The following is a 19,588-nucleotide window of genomic DNA, read 5'->3' as shown; positions in this document are numbered from 1 at the left end:
GCACAGTTGTAAAGAAGACAAAGTAGCGGCATGCCGCGGCAGCAATCGGGCTGGCGTTCTGGGTGGCAAGTGCAAACAGAAGCTAGCACTGGCCTCAGCAAGCGAACCAGCAACTAAGGCAGCGTAGGGGCCAGCATCCCCAACATGATGCTGGCCCCGCTGCACAGCCAACAGATAGGGACAGCCTGTGGGAAGAAGTTATTATCATGAAAGAATGTACCTGCGCGCGGGAAACCCGCTATTGTTATGCAGGCAGTGATGTCAACAAATGTGGGCAAACTTCTTGTTGAAGTTGGCAAATGGGAATACAAATGATATAAAAGTTGTTCTTTAGCCCCAATAAATCAGAGCTATACCTGACTACACTCGTGTGTCTTTACTTTGAATAGCACATGGCTACAAAAGATAAAATAGTAATAAGACTAATTTTCCAGATTGAGAAGTAATTTAGCACAAGAGACCAAGGAGTATTACTTGAGAATAAATCTCAGAGCATTTAAGGAATTAAGTTCATGTTAAACATACTCCCAAAAACAAAAAACATTACTGCCAACTCTAGAACTTCATCATTAACAGATAGTTAAGAGGATATGATGAGTCGAAAAAAGGAAGTTATGTTGGATATTACATGTTCTCATAGCAGCAAGTGTACGAGAGAATAAAAAAATTTGAAATGACATGAAAAGGAAATTGAAGAAACAATGATCAAGATGGAAAAGCACTCAAAAAAATCCTAAGATGCTTATTAAATACATGAAAAGCAAGAAGATAATTTAAAAAAAGATAAAAGCACACATACAATAATCTGATTTTAACTGCTTCTTAATTGCCACTCCTGGAATTCCCTTGTTATCTCACTTTGCTTTCTCCCTCCCCTTCAAGTTGCCATTCGAAATTTACTTCTTTTAACTTTCCACCAAGTACTGCCTTAGGTGGTTTAGTGGTCAAATATTGAGCGATTCAATTTCTGCAAAGCACCAGACGATATTTTAAAATTAATATTAGATATTTACTGTTGTAAAAACAATTTAAGTCATGAGGTTGCATTTAGCTTATACTATCGCTTAATGTTTGACAACTTCAAGGTCACTTACATTCATGATCCAGGTACAAGAATCCTACTTGTAATTGATATGGAACATTTAAAATGAAGCAGTTCCATCACAATAAAAATATTGAAAATGCGCTGTTGATTCATCAAGAATTACAAATTAATGAAACCAAATTCCAAAGTCATGTGTCTCCATTTCACTTGATTCATTCCAATTCAGTGCTTTCCTAATCCACAAGACTGAATTTTCATTTTCATTTCTGCAGCACCATTATTTCAGAATCTGTTTATAGTACTTACAAGCAACTTATGTTTGTAGATATATTTACTCCTGCCATTAGAATCTTTGATTTCTTTGCTGAAGACAAGTGACATTTCAAACAAGAAGAGGTGCCTCTCTCGGCCTTTGCGGATCAAAGATTTTGGATCCCACACTTGGAAAGATTCTTGGAGGATTAGTTCTCCCTGGGATTCCAGATTCTCATCAAAACCTGAGTACAACATAATTCAATTTTGTTAAAGGTCCAATCAATTCATTCTTTCACATTCTGAACTTGCTGATTGTTTTTTTGGTGAAAATATTCAAAACAAATAAGGTATTATTTCAGTTCAAAATTGCGTGTATGAAATATATTCAGCATTGTCATTGCCACGCGTCTTTAGTGACAAAGCTGTCTGTCTTTAATCATTTAATTGGCAAGAAATAGATCTGAAATCTATCTATCGAGCAGGGACTACATGAAATCTTGATAAATATGGGATGGTTAAGACTCACACAATTCAATTTTTACTTTGAGGTATGAAGATGGTAAACATGATTATTTCTGAAGAATTATATCCTTTGCATTCAGTTCTACATACACACCTTCCAGCATGCTGAGATGCATGGCATCATTGGCTCGTTTTGGCACACTCAGCATCACCTCTAAGCCATCTTTAATTTCTCCCTTTCCTTCTTCACAACATGTCAGCAGTTCCTGAAAGTTAACAAATCCATGGAAAATATATGTTTATTGCCACTGATAAGCCTTTATAAAGTTAAGAAAAGGGCATTCTAAAAGATCTTATTATTTCAAATTATATGAATTTGTAAATCCATTGATTTTTGAATCTATATACTGTAAACCCTCTGTAATCCAGCAACTACGGGGATTGGTAGATGCTGGATAAGCGAATTATCCAGTTGCTTGAGATTCACTCTTACAATGCCAAACTAACACATCAGCATTGAGAGTAAACAGTTTAAAAGCAACAGCAGTGCAAAATATAAAGTAATTTGAAACAAATCAGCATTGTAGTCCTTAATTATGTGAAGTGTACTTTAATCAGATAATTCCCATAATTTACAAAATGTAAATTTAAATTCGAAGCCCGATTGCCAGCCATGTAACAACGTTGTGCTAACCGCTGCGAGAACCGCTACGCTAACCATAATTAACTCCTCCTCTCCCAAGTTTATAGATAAAGCTTAACTAATACTTAATAATATACTAATAAAGATAAAGACTTTTTACTAAACAGGGATAAGGAAACATTGTAAGAGTCAACCCAATGGCGAACAGCATCAACCAGCTCTTCATCCTGGTTTATTCAAACAGCTGCTACGAGCAAAGCATGGCCAAGGCACTCCACTGGCTGAATATTTGTTCCCAGCTTCACCAAAGGTTTATGTTTTACTTCAGAGAACATTTACTTTTACAATTTTACACTTGTATTTATTCTAATTCATTGAGCAATATTTATTTATTTTCCTTTTTTTTTGCCAATTCCTTGAGGTTGCAAGTGGCTTGAATGCTGGTTTTATTGTATTCTACAAAGGAATGTAACACTGATATAATCAGTTAGGTATTCAGTTCTGTTATGGATTACAATGCAAGTGTAATTGTCTATTTGCAGTTGGAATTTGTAAATGCAAAGTTAAAAATGAAACAAAAAATTATTTTTTTTAATAAATTCAGCACATCTACTTTTTTGCAAGATTTAGTGATTCCTACCTTTAAAAGCAGTTGATATTTAGTTATCCGCTGTACAGGTTTGATGAGATAGGAAGAGATTGAGTTGGCCAGTCCATGACGATGTTGTATTTCCTATTTAAAAGACAATATATTTGTCCTGTATTTATTACATGGGAGATAACTGCTAATATAGAAAGAAAATGTAGTCAATCACAATGTGCCAATTTCTTTTGAAGCCATTGCATCAAAACATTTATCTAAACATCTTTACTGTGATAACTCACATCTCTGTTGCCATGGGAATTACATTCACAATGCAGCATCACCTGTTTCTGGATTGTTAAATGGGCACAACTTTAACTTAGTTAACAAGAGAGAAACTAGCTCGGAAAAGTTTGGTACTCTCTAACCAAACCGCATTAACATCAACTACTCCAATTTTGGTTAAGTTCTCCCCGAGCCTTTCTCCTTCCCAATCCCTCTGTCTCATTTCCACCGGCTTCACCCCTTTCCCTATCAGAGAGCTACCCCACCCCATCACTTCCCAGCATTTTTCTTCTCCCATCTACCTGTAAGCCAGTGCTCCTCCCCCTACCCCTTTCTCCCTCCTCTCCTCGAAACCCCCACCTCCTCCATTCCCCGACCTGCTCTTGCTCGTACTTGTCAAAGGGCTCAGGCCCAAAAAGTTAGTTATCCTTTATTACCTAAAGATTCTCCATAACCTGCAGAGTTTCTCCAGCACATTTGTGCATTGCATTCACACCAGCATGTTCAGAATCTCTTGCTTAACTCTGAAAAATTAGTTAAAGGTTTTTTCTGAAGCAAGCCTACAGTAGGTTTTCCTCTTCTGGTATGCTAATGTTACCGAAACACCAAAATCACATCCAATTTTAGACACAGTCCAATTTCTGTTCTATTTATTTCTTCTGAGTTTTAAGAAGCTTAGCACAGATGTGCTTTTTTAAAAAAAATTCAATGAATGAAGTCAATGTTATTATTACAAGGTTAGGTGGAATGAGGGAACAGGTGCAATTGGTATTGATAATCATCGATGTTTTCTCCACCGCACCCAACAGGATAATGACCTTTCAAGCTTAAAGTCTACTGACCCTCTCTCAAACTTGTTCAATGTAGTGCATACTGAATGATTCTCAGTTCCAATGAAGTGTAACGGTAATCTGAGAACTGCAAAGTGCTCCACAACAAGGAAGATAAAACTATGGTGAGATTTCTCCTTCAAGCAGCATAATTTGAAAAGCATGCAATGTCCCTGTCTTTATGAGACCAAGTAGTGGCAGCTTATCCATTTCCTTAATCTTGTTTCACAATGCTCTCTCTCTCTCCCCAACCCCTGACATGCACCTTAAGTTCACCCATCTCTCCTGCTTTGTCTAATAAAATTTTTCTTTGATTGTTAAAATATTACTAAAAATGACCATCATGAAGGGAAAAGAAGAGAGGGTTAAAAAAATGCCAAAACATGAATGATACTGACATCAAAGTATGCTCCTGCATGCTCCAGTATGAGCTGGGTGGAATCTGGCTTGTTCCTGCAGTAAGTTACATACATCTGGAACTTGTCAGCCTGTTTAGAGAAAGTGAGACTGTCACAAATCACATCCTCATTGCTTCATTAGTCCCACTCTGAAGGAAAGAACATGTGGGAAAAATAAAATAAAAAAACACATTTGTTAATAGCCAGAGACAAGTTTATTATTTGTCAAAAAAATTAGCAGGCTTATGGCACTAGTACAGTTATGACAAATAGCTTTATATTGGTGAACTTTTATTGAGAAATCAAAAAGGATCGCTTTATTTGATAAACAAAGGAGAATTTCAATTTTTTAAAATAAAGTGCATATGCACATACATACATAAGCAGAGCCAACAATGCTGACTTATGTGGGCTATGACCCATCATCAAGCCAACTTTAACACTTCACTTAGCTTAGCTTACTGGCAGCATACTTGAAGAAAACTAAGCTTTGAGTTCCTCAAATATTAGTTCATAATCTGGACTCCTATTTGAAGATTGCTACCATGACAGGAGCTCTAGCTTTTAGATGACATTTAAACCAAGGTTCTGCCTGTATTCAGAAAGTTAGCTGAATGTTTCCACAAACTACCTCTTAAGAATGGCAGGTATATCCTCCTCTCCATTCAAGATCAGTGAACCCCATATACCAGCAGCAATAGAAATACACCAAAGCAATGGTTCCTTGAAGAAAATTAGTTTAATTGTCGAAGTATAGAACAACTTATCAACATTAAGTTATTTACACAATCTCCTCCCCCCACCCCCCCAGCCTAATCTAAACGCAAGTGTGTTAAGTGTTTTCAAGTAAGTCCTTTTTACTGGCCATTCTTCCACTGTCCACATTTTCAAGGCTACAGTTTCCAGTAATCTTCAATCCTGTGCACAAAATCAAACAGTCATTAGATTCAAGCAAACTTCAGTGCTTTACTTAGAATTACCAGGCAGGAAAGTTGTGGAGGGTTACAGAGAGATGGTTGCTGCTGGGAGGCATGGCGTGATGACATAGGAAAGAGACATGGGTGGTCATCTCTCCCAGCAGATTTGAATAAAAAAAGTTTTCAAGTGCCCTTTAAATATATGAAGTTTTTAGCGTTTGTTTTTAGAAGTAATTAAATATAAGAATGAAAAAAACGAGAGCCCAAATGATGAAGAAGCCGATTTTCAAACAATCGGTAAGTTTAGAAGAAGTTCAGCCTACCTCGGAGCTGGAACCAGGTACATCGGGTATTCCTCCTCCTTGTGTTCAGCAAAGACAACCGGCGACTCCGAAGGTGACGCCAGCGCCTGGGTTATGGAGGCCTAGTCAAGATCGCAACCGACGTTCTTCTGTTGAAGTTGAAGAATCTTTGCGCATGTGCACTATTCCGAGCTTCTTCCACCACGAGTGGGGGGGCTAGTGCTCATCAATCCAGTGAGTTGGGATCGGTGGGGGGAGGTAAAAAAGTTACTGTTGTGGAACAAGATAAAAGAGCTGGTGCAGCAAGAGAGGAGAGGTATCAAGAAACCAGCTCTGAAGAAGATTTAGTTAGTGAACAAGAAAAAATACAAGAGAAGGCTGTTGTTGGCCAGGGTAGGCACTTCTCTAAATATAAAAATTATTTTGAAGTACAGTTTCAGGCAATGTCATAACAGATTTCTTTGGGCTTTACATCTGTTAATAGTAAACTTGCAAATGTAATGGAAGATAGTTCAACTGTTACAGCAGATTTTGCAAAATATGCAGAAGTGGTGGATAAAGTTCAAGAAAAAATTAAGAAGATGGAATATAAATTGGAAGATTGTGTTTGTGATATTGATCAATGTCAGCAAAAACTGGATATTTCTGATGATTCTTTTACGGGATGGAGGATTAAGAAGGCTGATTTATTGAAGAAAATCGATTCATTGGAGATTCAGAGCCATAGGAATAATGTGAGGATGTGGGTATCCCGGAAGATTTTGAAGGATTGGAACTGATTAAATTTTTTTCCAAAATGGATACTGGATGTTTTAGGAGTGGAAATGTTTCAGAATGGTTTGGAATTGAACAGAGCACATAGAGCTTTGAGAAAGAAACCGTTGCCTGGCCAACCACCTCAATCTGTTTTGATCAGGTGTCTGAGAAATCAGGATAGAGAATTAATTTTAAGATTGGCAGTCCAAAATGCAAGACAACATGGAGGTCTTTTGATGGTTCAGAATAGAAGTATTTTTTTAATGCGAATCTCAGTCAAAATATTATTAAAATGTGTAAAGAATTTAATTCTGTGAAAACTGTTCTTTGGCAGAAATGATATAAATTTGATTTTAGATTCCCTGCTGTCTTAAAAGTCTCTTTTCGGGAATATGAGTCAATTTTTTGATGATGATGGAAATGCATTGGTTTTTGCTAATTCTTTGCCAGACCTTAAGAAAGGTCGATCTTTGTCTTCTCAAGTGCAAAAATCCAATGGAGCTGTTAAAAAGAATAGTAACAGTAATGGAGTTCAGAAAGGAAAAATAAAAGAAAGTTCAGGAAGATTGGTTGGAGGAGAATGCAGCAGAAAGATTCAAGTGATTCTGAAGAAATTTTGATTGATGATGATCAAGTGAAGTTTGTCATACTTGAAGTTATGGACTATATATAATGTGGTTAATCTGTTTGGGGGAGATGTAAAATCACATTGTAGCTCAGCCGACACCATTACTCACTTAGTAGCTTTCGCCGCTACCCACGTTTTAGGGGGAGTAGTACTTGGCACTTAAAAGAGGAGGGGGCAGGGGGGGTTTAGGTTTTTTTGTATATTTTTTGAATAGGTATCTGAATAGGTATCTGTTTTTTTTCTTTTTATTCTTTGAGGAGAAGTGTTTATTTTTTTTGTGGAGGTGGAGACTCAGCTGTATGGATATTGTTGCCATATTGTAGATGGCTAATTTAAAATTTGCTACATTTAATGTGAATGGGCATAATAATCCGATGAAACATAAGGTCTTAGCCTATATTAAGAAATTTAAAGTTGATATTGCATTTTTGCAAGAAATTCATTTGACAGAAATTAAACATGAAAAGTTGAAAAGAGACTGGGTAGGACATGTTTTGTATTCTTCTTTTAATTCTGAAGCTAGAGGGGTGGCGATTTTAATTCATAAAAAAATAGCTTTTATTTTGGATTCAGTGTATGAGTCAACTGGAAGGGTTTTGATAGTTAATTGTAATTTTTTTTAGAATCTTGGACTTTGCTGAATATTTATGCTCCAAATGTGGATGATGAGATGTTTTTTCAGGATGTTTTGCTTAATCTATCATACTTTAATGATCAAATAATGATAGGGTGTGACTTTAATTGTTATTTGGATCCTTTAGTTGATAAATCAAGTAAAGCAACACCTAGGACTAAGATGGTTAAGAAATTGTTATTTTTTATGAAGGAATTTAATTTAATTATTTAAATAATTACAATTTAATTAAAGGATATTAAACCCAAAAGAGAGATTATTCGTATTATTCAATTCAATATGATACTTATTACAGAATTTATTTTTTTTATTGTCGACCTCATTACTGGATAATGTAGTTTTGACTGAATATAAACCTAGGATTTTGTCAGATCATTCATTGGTTTTATTAACATATGCTGGAATGGATAAGATGGTTTCTTCTGATGCTGGAGGTTTAATTCTTTGTTGTTGAAAAATGATGAATTTTTTTGTAAGTATATTAATGAACAAATTCAACAGTTTTTGGATATAAATAGGGATTCTGTAAATAGTAAGTTTGTATTATGGAATGCTTTAAAAGCCTTTTTAAGGGGTCAGATGATTAGTTTTACAGTTAAACTTAAAAACAATATTTAGTGGAAGTTGATAAATTGGAAAAAAGATGTGTTTTGGAAAAAGTTACAGAAAAGTACATTAAATAAGGGAAAAAAAGCCTATTTAGATTCTATGAAATTGAAATATAATATATTATAAACTTATAGAGTTGAATGTTATTGCAAAGATCTTAACAGAAATATTATGAGTTAGGGGAAAAGGCACATAAAGTTTTGGTGTGGCAATTGAAATCTGAACAAATGTCTAGAACGATTAAAGCAGTTAAGGAAAATTCAAAAATTTCTTATAGACCTCAAGATATTAATGAACAGTTTAAAGTATTTTATAAAAAAAATTATATACTTCTGAAGAGCAACAGGTTGATGATAAAATAGAGGGTTTTTTAAATAGGTTGCAGTTACCTATATTGAATGATTAGACTAGACAACAACTGGAGAAATCAATAGATTTGAAAGAGATTAAGTTGGATAGTACTTTGTCTTGGGCAGATATAGAATTAAATAGACTTGATGAAGATAGAAGTGATTATTTATAAATGGAATGTTAAATTAATAAGTTCTTATAAATTACCTATTTTATCTCATTTGATATATATTTGGGAAGGGATAAATAAACAAATTGGTAATCAAGGTAAATTGTCTAGATATACTCCTTTGTTTCAGAATAAATGTTTTCCTTTTATGGTTAATAATTACCTTCTTAAGATTTGGATCAGAAAGGGATTAAGATGAAAAATAATTATTATGAATTGAGTTGTTTTTTATCATTTGAGAGATTGAAGGAAAAATATCAAATAATGACTCTCACTCTTTTTTTATTTATCAAATTAAATCAATGTTGTATGAATATTTTTGGAAGCATTTGCTTTTACCTAAGGAGTCGAAATTTGAAATGTTGGTTTGTGATGGACGGAAGAAAGGTTTTATTTCAGAAATGTATAAATTATTGCAACAGAATATTCTTAAAATTGATTTGCATAAATCATGGCTTAAATGGGAGAAAGACTTGGGAGTTGATTTGATAAGGATCATTGGAAAATATTTGTAGAGATAGTATGACAAAAATTATAAATGCTAGATTATAGGCTTGTAACTTATAATTTTATACCTCAATTGTATTTAACTCTGGAGCGTTTGAAAAGTTATAATATGAGTGTTTCTGATTTGTGTTTTTGCTATAATGATCAGAAAGGTATGTTCAGTATGGTTTTGTGATAAGTTTTTTTTTGTTTCGGGTAAGAGATTATTTACAGATTATTTTGAAAATAAAATTTTCTTTAGATCCAAATTTTTTAAAAATTGGAGATATTAGTGAATTGGGTTTGTTTTATAAATTGGATAAATTTCATTTATCTTTTTTGAGATTAGCGTTAGTAGTGGTGACGAAATGTATAGCTATTTCGTGGAAAGATCAGATGGACCTAAATTTACAAAGATGGCATTTGGAATTAAGGCTGTGTATTCCATTGGAGAAGATAACTTATAATTTAACAGATAAATATTTAAAAATATTTGGAGCCCATACCTGGATTATTTCAATTTGAAAATTTAAAGATGGGGATTTGGGTCGGCGGAGTCTCCTTCGTCCACATTAAGTGAATTGTGTTTGGTATTCTTTTTTTTTGATAGTTATGGGGTTTTGGGGAGATTGGAGGGAGGGTCTAGTTTGAGGTTGGGAGGAGGGGCGATTGGGTTTTTTTTAGTATTTTCTTTAGTTTTTTTTCTATATATATATAAACCATGTTTGAATTTTGATATGCTGTTTTATTGTATTGTCTGTAATCATAGTTGTTTTTCTTATAAATAAAATATTTTAAAAAAAGAGATGGTTGTTGCTCGTTGGACACTCCAAACAGAGTGACTTCCAGAAGAAACTTGTCTTTTTCCAGGTTCTTCTCACAGAGTTCTTCTCCTCTTCGCCACACTGGGAAGACTAGCCGCCACTCCTGATTTCCACAGAGAGTACATTCAGGGTACCATATCAGAACTCTGCCCAGTCTTGAAAAAGGAGCCTTTTCAGCAGGCTCCTCTTCTTTTCAGCCCCCTCTCAGACTGCCTTCTGCTAACTCCTTCTCTCTCATTCTCTGCCCCTCCCCTCCTTATGTTCCAGGGACTGTTATTTTTTTTGGTTTGTTTGCAAATGTTGCAATCTCCAGTCTTTACACAAAAAAACACATGGCCCCAACTCTCTGCAAATGCTTCAGTTTCTGGCGTGTGCTTGCACATTTTGCTAAAGCCCAGAACCTTCTGTTTGTACCTGCCCTCGGATTTTGCAAGGCTGTGTCTGTGAAAAGCATACAATCTATCAGGTAACCCAATTCTAATCCCTTTTATAGGCATATATTTAATTAACCAATTGCGTCACAATATTTAATTAACCCATTGTGTCACACTTCCCTTTCAAAGGAATTTTTACCCTAGGGTAAATTACTAAATTACTATAGCTAAATTACTAACTTTGAATTTGAATTTGAATTTATAAAAATATCATTCTCCAACATGTATTCCACCTCCTTATCCATTATTTTACTTTTTTCAATGTTTATTCGATAGGGGTGTTGTTTTATAGGATTTGCTTCTCCCACATCCATATTATGAAAAAGCACTGACATCCTTTTTGGAACATCAGAAAACAATTCTGCATATTTCAAATGCAAATGTTTCAACTGCCTTTGCTCTTGTGGCATAAGATGGCATAACTTTTTGTTTTCTAAAACTGCTGAGCTAGACAGATGCACAGGAACTATGGTTTCTTTAAGGTAACCCTCACAAGATGATGTTTCCACAATCTTATGATCCATAACTTCCACAACCCTGTCAAAAGCCAACACCTCTGATATAACCTGTTCCACATGACTATTTTTCTCAGAGTAAGCCTTCAACATATGACAAACCTGAGTTTTATACTTATGGTCTGGAGTGTTTATCAAATAGTCAACATCACTTGGTTTTGATTTAACTTCATACAGTCCATAAGATCTTGCTCTAAGAGGGTTGTCAAGTGTTGGAAACAAAATTAACACTTTACTTCCTGGCTTAAAATTCTGAACTTGAGACTTTCAAACAATTGTTACATTTTTCTCTGATCCATTTTTAAATTCTCTTGAGCCAAAGTCCAAACTTTTTCCAATCAATCTTTAACTTTAGAAACATTATCCAGCAAATCCAACTGTACATCCTCATCAACCCACTATTCTTTTAACAACCTTAAAGGTCCTCTCACTTGATGTTCAAACACAATTTCAAAAGAGCTAAAACCTAACGATTCCTGCACAGACTCTCTCATTGCACATAACAATAAATTAGTATCCTCATCCCAATCTTTTCCATTCTCCAGACAATAAATCCTCATCATATTTTTGAGAGTAGAATGAAATCTTTCCAAAACTCCCTGAGTTTCAGGATGGTATGCAGATGAAGTGATTTGTTTAATTCCTAGCTCAGACACCAATCCAGACATGAAATTGCTTCCTTAATCACTTTGGATCTCTTTAGGTAACCAAAAAAGTGTGAAAATTTTTTGCAAAGCCTTTACCACTGTTTTTGCTTTGATATTCCTCAATGGTACCGCCTCTGGAAATCTCGATGCTGCACACATAATTGTTAACAGGTACTGATTTCCAGCTTTAGTTTTAGGTAGCCACAGGAATAGGTTGCAAAGAAGCTACTGGAGGACCCTGGTTAGGTTTGCTTAGAACCTGACAAATGTGGCATGAGCAGCAAAAATTTACAACATCCCTTCTCAAACCAGGCCAGAAAAACTGTTTCAAAATTTTATTCATGATCTTTTTCACACCTAAATGACCTCCCAAGGATGTGTATTGTGTGCCAAATTTAAAATTTCATTCCAGTAGACTTTAGGAATGACCACCTGATGAACCATTGGCCATTCCCCATTTGCAGCCATTGGCAGCATACTGGAACAAGCAGGAGAACTGCTGCATCAAAGCTCCAGCAACCCAGGATCCAGCCAGATCTCTGGTGCTGACTTTGTGGAGTTGTCACATTCACTCTGTGGTTGGGTGGGTTTCTTCCAAGTGCCCATTTTCATACCCACATCCTAAAAATATGCTGGCTGTTAGACTAATTGGCCATTGTGAATTGAATCTAGATCGTGCAGGCCTTCCCTGCACTTACCAACATTACTGCAGACCAAACACTGTTTTGTGTATTAGAGTCTTGCTATTCAACCCAGGATTAACAGAAACAAACTATATACATCAAGTTCAGCCTAGAGTGATTTAAAAAAAAACAATTTGAACTCTTTGGGCTGGGGTCAGGTCAGGTAGTACTAGCTATTTATTAGTATTGAAAAGATTAGATAGAGTGCACGTGCAGAGGATGTTTCCAGTAGTGGCAGAGTCTAAAATGAGAGAAAAGAGCCTCAGAATAAAAGGGTGTGCTTTTAGAATAGAGAAGAGAAGTTTCTTCAGCCAGGGGATGGTGAATCTGTGGAATTTGTTGCTGCATATGGTTGCAGAGGCCAAATGTGTGTATTTAAAGAAGAGGTTACTTGATCAGTAAGGGTTTCAAAGGTGAAAGGGAGAAGGCAAGAGTACTGGGTTAACAAAAAAAACATCAGAGCCATGATTTGAGTGGTGCAGCCTCATTTTGCTCCTGTATCTTTATGGTCTTGTATTGTGTTAATGCTTCAGACTGTTTCTATAAATGCATTATTTAGAAACACACTATGCCATGGCAGCAGGAACAAAATAATGCTGGGTATCATAGGCAAAAACAATTGACCTGAGGCACAAAGGTCAAAGTGGGCAAGGTATCAAGAAAATTATAAGTCCTTGGTTTCGAGCCACCTTCAAATTGCTGGGAAAATAATTTTATTCTTGAACAGAGATTTATCTCTAAGAATGTCACTTAGGAATGCAGAGTTTTGTAACCAGGTATCTTACTGACATGCATGTGAAAGAAATGTTGTACAACTCCCTTCCATTTTTACAGAATCAACACATTCAAGAATAACTTGAAAGAGCTGAGTAACATTACAATTGGTAATTACTTTTGATCCTGACATATCATGCCAAGCACAGTTCTGATTACAAGGTCTCAAGAAAGGAGACCCAAAACACAGACCGTCCATTTATCTCCATGGATGCTGTCCCTCCAGTTTCATACTCTTTTCTCACGATTCTGACCCCATTTAATGACCATATGTTTTAATCAAAAGTCACTATCTAATAATTGGGATTGAGAATTCTTCCTTAGCTAGATAACCAGTCAAAGGTTGACTTTTCACAACCTCAATGTTAACAGCTTTTACCAATTTATCTTTCAAGGAACACTGTCTTTGTCTTTGGCTTGGCTTCGCGGACGAAGATTTATGGAGGGAACACTAAGGTTGTGCTTAGTGAGTAAGAGGAAGCCAATTTAGATTTTGCTTTTGCGAGGAAACGGGTTTTTTTTAACAGTATGTAAGTAATCATAAAGTTGTCTACCCATAGGCTTTATAATTATCTGATGAAAAGAATTTTCTGAAAATTAGAAATTACTTACCCAGGTTACGAAGCAATGACCCACATCTTCTGGCAACTGCTCATACTTCTCTAGCTCCTTCAGAAATAAACTGTGAAGATATTTACAAGTACATAAACCGATAGAAGAATGTGCTTCCACTGCAATATTCCAACAGCATTTAGGTCAATATTTTACAATTGGGTTACAAAGAAGGGCACTGTTAAATTATATATAAAAATCAAATCACATGTTAATTTGTATTGCATTGTGAACACCTTTGGTTCATGTTAAAAATTTCACTCTGCTACCATCGGGAAAAAGGTACGGGAGCCTAAAGTCACTCAGCAGGACAAGGATTGCTTTATCCCCACTGAATGATCAATGATCCACAGACACTGCCTTACTTTGAATTTTTGTGCCCTATTTTATTTATTTTTCTAAGGTGGTTTTATATAAATGTTTACACTCTGACGCTGCTGCAAAACAATAAATTTTGTAACTTGTTCATGACAATAAATTCTGAAATTTACCAGCTCCTAACTAGGCTGTTTACAACATCAGATCAAGAAACATATATTACACAACACATTCATGCTATTTTCACCTCCATTCTCTTCACCTCACTGACTGTTGAAGCCTTCTTCCTTATCCCTGATTGCTGCCACAGTCTCAATCAAAGATCTATCCGGGCTCTATCTCTGCAAATCCAAGGACACATAGTACCTGGTTCTTAACTTGTGTCAAGATATTTAACGTGTCATCTTTTGCCTAATTGGGAGCCTAAGCGGATAAGCAAACTAATGACTTTTCATTTTAAAGTTCTAACCTTTTCCTTTAAATCTTTTGATTTAACAAAGAACCCTCCTCCCAACTTCCAGATCTCAGCACTTCCCACTTCTAGCAACTTGCTTTTTTTCTCTAGTTATTATCACCTGTTGAGAGCAGTACCTTTAACTGTCAAGGTCCTAGACTTAGGAGTTTCTTTCATACATTTCTCTACCTTGTTTTTTCTTTCTTTCCTTTAAGATCATCTTTAAAGCTCACCTCTTTAGAGCAGCTTCTGATCATTCCCTGAAAACAATATGGTTCACTGTATAAATTTGCTTGAAATAATTAAAGGCTATTGGATCTTTAGTATGTTAAAAATCTTAGGAAGATTTGTACAAATTCACAAGTTTATATCAATATAAAAGGTTAAAAAAATCCTGGTCCATGGGAGTACGGTTTTTAAGAGCTGACAGATACATGGGCTGAATCCTTGATGTAATTCTGTGACGTCTAATATTCTATTTCTATTCTTTGGCTTGGCTTTGCGGACGAAGATTTATGGAGGGGGTAAATGTCCACGTCAGCTGCCAAGTCTGGATGCTTTTAAATATACATTTAGTCAACTTTTTTTTGCATTTTGCAAAGTGGACTAATCTCATACACTTGCTATGATGTGGATGAATTACTTAACTCTACCAGAGAAAGTTATTTCTTCAACAATTTCCAAAAGTGAGAATATAATGATCTTGCAAAGAAAATACAGGAACATGATCACATCTGCATCCCCAGTTTTACTCAATGAGATCGATGATTAACTTGTCATTTATACATTAATTTGCTCATAGAACATGCAAAAATGCTGCCCTAAAGCATACTTACTTATTATGGAATTCACATATTTCCTGCATGTTACCAAATATAATATGTTCTTTATTTACAATCCCAGGTGGAATTTCATCTACCCCACTGGTCATTTCCCAAAGATATGTCTGGATTGGAAAGAGAACAACATTGCTGAGGAATGTAATTGTGAATTGTGGGTATTTTTTTTTACAACAAACAGCAGTAGATATTTCATTGGTAAGAATTTTCAAAATTATAAAAACAGCTCTCTATAAATGAAATAAATTCAGTCAGTGTTGGAAACACTCAACAAGTCAAACAAAAGGTATGGGCAAAGAAATTAAGCAACAAAAACAGAGTGCAAAATAGCAAATCAGCTGTGGGAAGAAAAACAAGAGTCAACATTTCATGTCAGAGCCCTTGTCAGAAACTAAAAGAAGGGTGGGAAGTCGGGATGTCTCTGATCAGGTAAAACCAGGGTGACTGTGGGGATAAGCTGCAAACAAAGTTATCTGGTCCATGAGTCAATGGGAGCAGTTTGTGGGTGAGAAAATAGACAAAAGAATCTAACAAAAAAAATACGAGAATTGTGAAATGGAGAGCAGGAGATCAGTCTGAAAATGCCTTCCAATCTCAGAGAGAGAAGAAATGAAAGGAAAGAAAAAGAAACAAGCTGAACAAATATTACAGATAGATTACTGATATAGACTGAAAAGTCAAATCATCTGAAGTTGTACAATTCAATATTGAGCCCCGAAGACTGTGCCCAGATTGAAAATGACCGGCTCTTCCTCAAACTTGCATTAGAACCTACTGTGACAGGAGGCCAGTTCAATGGTCAGTGCATGAGTGGGATAAAGAATTAAAGTGGTAGGCAATGGGAAGCACAGGATCACCCTGCAGACTGAATCCAGGTACTCCGCAAACCAATCACTCACTCTGCATTTGATTTCCTGTGTCGACAAGACTACAATGTGAGCACCAAATGCAGAACACTAATTGGAAGTGTAAGTTTATCGCTGCTTTACCAAGTACCCAAGTTAATGGTCTTTTTATTCTCATCATACTTGCATTCTGATCTATATGCCTGGTCTCTGTCATCCTGCACATTCCTGATTAGGCAACTCAATGTAAGATTGAGGAGCATAACATAATTTTCATTTTCAATACACAAAAGAGCTGAAGAAACTCAGCAGGTCATTCAGTGTTCTTTATGTAGTAAAGATATGCAACCAATGTTTCAGGGCTAAGCCCTTTGTCAAGGTATGATCAAAGGAAGGCAGGCTCCTGAATAAAATAGTGGGGGTAGGGGCAGGGGGTGGGGGGAGGATCCCAGGCCCATAAGCAACAGACCATAGGTGGGAGTGCAGAAGAGAAAAAAGCTGGCAAGTAAAAGGAGGAAAAGATAGCTCTCTGAATGGAGAGGGAGAGGAAGGGGGGAGCCTAAAAGAAACTGGTGAAGTTGAATCAATGTTAAAGCCATCAGATTGGAGAGGGCCAATGCGGAGTATCAGGTGCTATTCTTCCCCTTTTGGTTTCATTCTACCAGCTCTAATCTGCTCTTCATAGTTTTAACACCACACTTTCTTTGATGTTCAAATAAATTTAATTTTATAGATTCGGCATAGTAGCAGACATCTTCTGCCCAATTATACCTATGTGACCTATTAATTTCGTATGTCTTTGGAACATGGACGGAAACCAAAGTACCCATTGAATACATGGGTGAGTGGACAAACTCCTTAGTGTTTAAAATTTGACCGAGGGTGCCAGCGCTGTAATATTTCCAACTGCCCTCATTAAACTTTTAAGCAGATGGCTCTGTAGACAGCAGAATCACCTCAGTAGTTCTGGCTTCATCTTATCCGAGATGTTTCCTTTGTTCTATCTGTCCATCCCCATCCACTCTGAAAATTCAAATTAACTTGTTTTATCACTTCTCCACTTCTTATGTTGGGCCTTTAATCTGAACCATTACATCTGTTTCTTTTTTCTTGCATGATCTGCTAGGTGTTTCCAATTTATTAGTAGTTCCAGAAACATACCTCCAAACACTCTCTGAGATCCCGTACATAAGCTTTTTCAGTTTGTATCAATTCAGCCATGATGAATCTGGGGATAAATGCACAGATTATGTCAAAATTCATAATGCTTTATTAATTTCCAATGCTTTAGAAGTAATCTTAATCCACCAACTCTGAACTTTTTGTTTAATTAAGAGCCTCATATATTCACAGGGGTTGAATTAGCTTGGAATCTGCACATGCCTGTTCTATCTCCCCACAGTGTCTGCTTGCATGAGCTTAGTCTTTCTGGATGCACCAAGCGAACTTCCCACTTGCACTCAATGAATCCAAGTCTCTGCTCCAAGAAATACATTACTGCTTCATTTATCAAATACATTGTATTTACAACTTTTAAATTAAAAAATAGATTTAAGTTATGTATTAAAAGGGAAACAACATAATAAACCCTATCAAGTAATTAAAAATAATGCAATAAAGTAACACTACAGAGAGCTTCTGGCATTAAGTTGAAGATAGGATGGAAAGAAGAGAGATTTTTTTCAGAGACACTGCTTCACTGTTGGACTTTATAACGAGTTCAGGCAGATGCATTAGCATCTGACCACCAGGAAATTTTAGATTCTTGTGTTTGACCATGGAAGTTTAAGAATTCTTAAGCTACAAACAGCTTGTGATCAACTGCAGATACAAAGAAAACTTCATATGTTGGAATCTAAAACTAAACACAATCTTCTGGTAGAATTCAGCAGGTCAGCTGTTACCTTCTAAATCTCTGGCCATCAGTGCTCTTCAATTTATTTCATTAATTATTCATAATGTGAAATTATGAACATTGTTTGGACATAAATTGTCATGTGCTCCATTATATCTACTTGAAAAAAACTATTTTTCATGGATAAAGCATTGCTTTAAAGGGAATTAAATTGTCTAACCATAATGACAGAATAGCAAAGGCAGAAATAATTACATTAACTTAATTTCACTGCACTAAATTTGTAAACAGAAAGGCAACTTGAAAGATATCAAAACATACTCTTTTCTGCGAGCTGATTTACGCCTTTCTTCATTAAGCTCATGGGCAGCATCACGAAGTTTCACCTCTGAACCAGGAGCACTTGCTGGGATGATATCTAATTGTAAGTCTTTGCTCTACATAGGGAGGTTAAGAAGAAAGGTTCTCAATAAACATGGATGACAAGTGAAAATAAAGTGATTGTATACATATTGGCCACATTAACTCACTGCTTTGGAGTCCGAGATACCCAGTGCTTTTTCTAATGCTACACGATACTTCTCCATGCGGAGGGAAAAATCCCGGTATCTCTTATCTACTGCTGTCACCCAAGTTTTGATTTCCACTGCATGGGAGTGCCCTTTTTCACAAAACCCATCAGCCAGCTGTATCAATAGTTTCACACGATCTTTGGTTTGCTGTTAACAAAAATAGGAACAAATTAAAAATTGTAGCAATTAAATTTTGTTTGTGGACATTTACAAGAGGTCAAGATGAAGATTAAGTCCAGTCTGTGTAAGACGTAAAATAACTTGAATAAATCAGTAAAACCATTGCAGGAACGTTCAAAGCAAAATAAAAATTGAAGTTTCTCTTCATACATGTTTGAGATCAAACTCAAGAGATTCTATTTACCTTTGCAGTAATTTGGAACTCTTCATGTTCTTTTAAAAGCTCCTGAGTGTGTGGCATGCTGGACCCTGTGGATGTGTGTGTGGACAGGTAGAACTCCCCGGTATCATGAATCCACTCCAGAGCCTACAAAGAAGTGAACCACACTGTATCACACAAGTAGATTTACATTATAATTAAATGAGAACAAAGATGCACTGACTAGACATTATATATTTCATTTTATTTTTTCAGCGATGCTGAGCTAAACACTTCTGGACATTTTTATTGAGACACTGGATAATAGTTCAATTTCAAGTTCATTATCATTCGATTCCACAAGTACAACCCGACAAAAAAGCATTCTCCAGTCCTTGGCACAAAACATGCAGGCACACAACCAGACATCACACACACAAAGACAAACATACATACATACACAGAACAAATATACATACAGTACAGTCCATAATATTTGGGATACATTTTTCCAATATTTGCCTCTGTGCACCACAGTTTTAAA

At 35.9% G+C, this 19,588-nt stretch overlaps 1 protein-coding gene across 10 annotated transcripts in view; it reads right to left on the bottom strand.

Annotated features, from left to right (window-relative positions):
* Positions 1 to 19,588, bottom strand: part of LOC138751657 (triple functional domain protein) — a 470,729-nt gene that overhangs the window by 167,984 nt on the left and 283,157 nt on the right. For all 10 annotated transcript variants that reach the window (XR_011350109.1, XM_069914229.1, XM_069914228.1 and 7 more), the window contains 10 exons: positions 19,090 to 19,212; positions 18,684 to 18,872; positions 18,475 to 18,590; positions 17,460 to 17,526; positions 15,451 to 15,560; positions 13,843 to 13,912; positions 4,502 to 4,591; positions 3,046 to 3,138; positions 1,917 to 2,028; positions 1,352 to 1,542 (listed from right to left, as the gene is read on the bottom strand). Coding sequence is in view for 9 of the 10 variants with exons in the window: in XM_069914229.1 (XP_069770330.1) it covers positions 1,352 to 1,542; positions 1,917 to 2,028; positions 3,046 to 3,138; positions 4,502 to 4,591; positions 13,843 to 13,912; positions 15,451 to 15,560; positions 17,460 to 17,526; positions 18,475 to 18,590; positions 18,684 to 18,872; positions 19,090 to 19,212 (1,161 nt within the window). In the remaining variant the exon portion in view is untranslated. The remainder of the gene's footprint in view (positions 1 to 1,351; positions 1,543 to 1,916; positions 2,029 to 3,045; positions 3,139 to 4,501; positions 4,592 to 13,842; positions 13,913 to 15,450; positions 15,561 to 17,459; positions 17,527 to 18,474; positions 18,591 to 18,683; positions 18,873 to 19,089; positions 19,213 to 19,588) is intronic.

Source organism: Narcine bancroftii, chromosome 1 (assembly GCF_036971445.1).
Source record: "Narcine bancroftii isolate sNarBan1 chromosome 1, sNarBan1.hap1, whole genome shotgun sequence".
Taxonomy (NCBI): Eukaryota; Metazoa; Chordata; class Chondrichthyes; order Torpediniformes; family Narcinidae; genus Narcine; species Narcine bancroftii.
The sequence above is the reverse complement of the archived record's forward strand: the minus strand, read 5'-3'. Positions and strand labels throughout refer to the sequence as shown.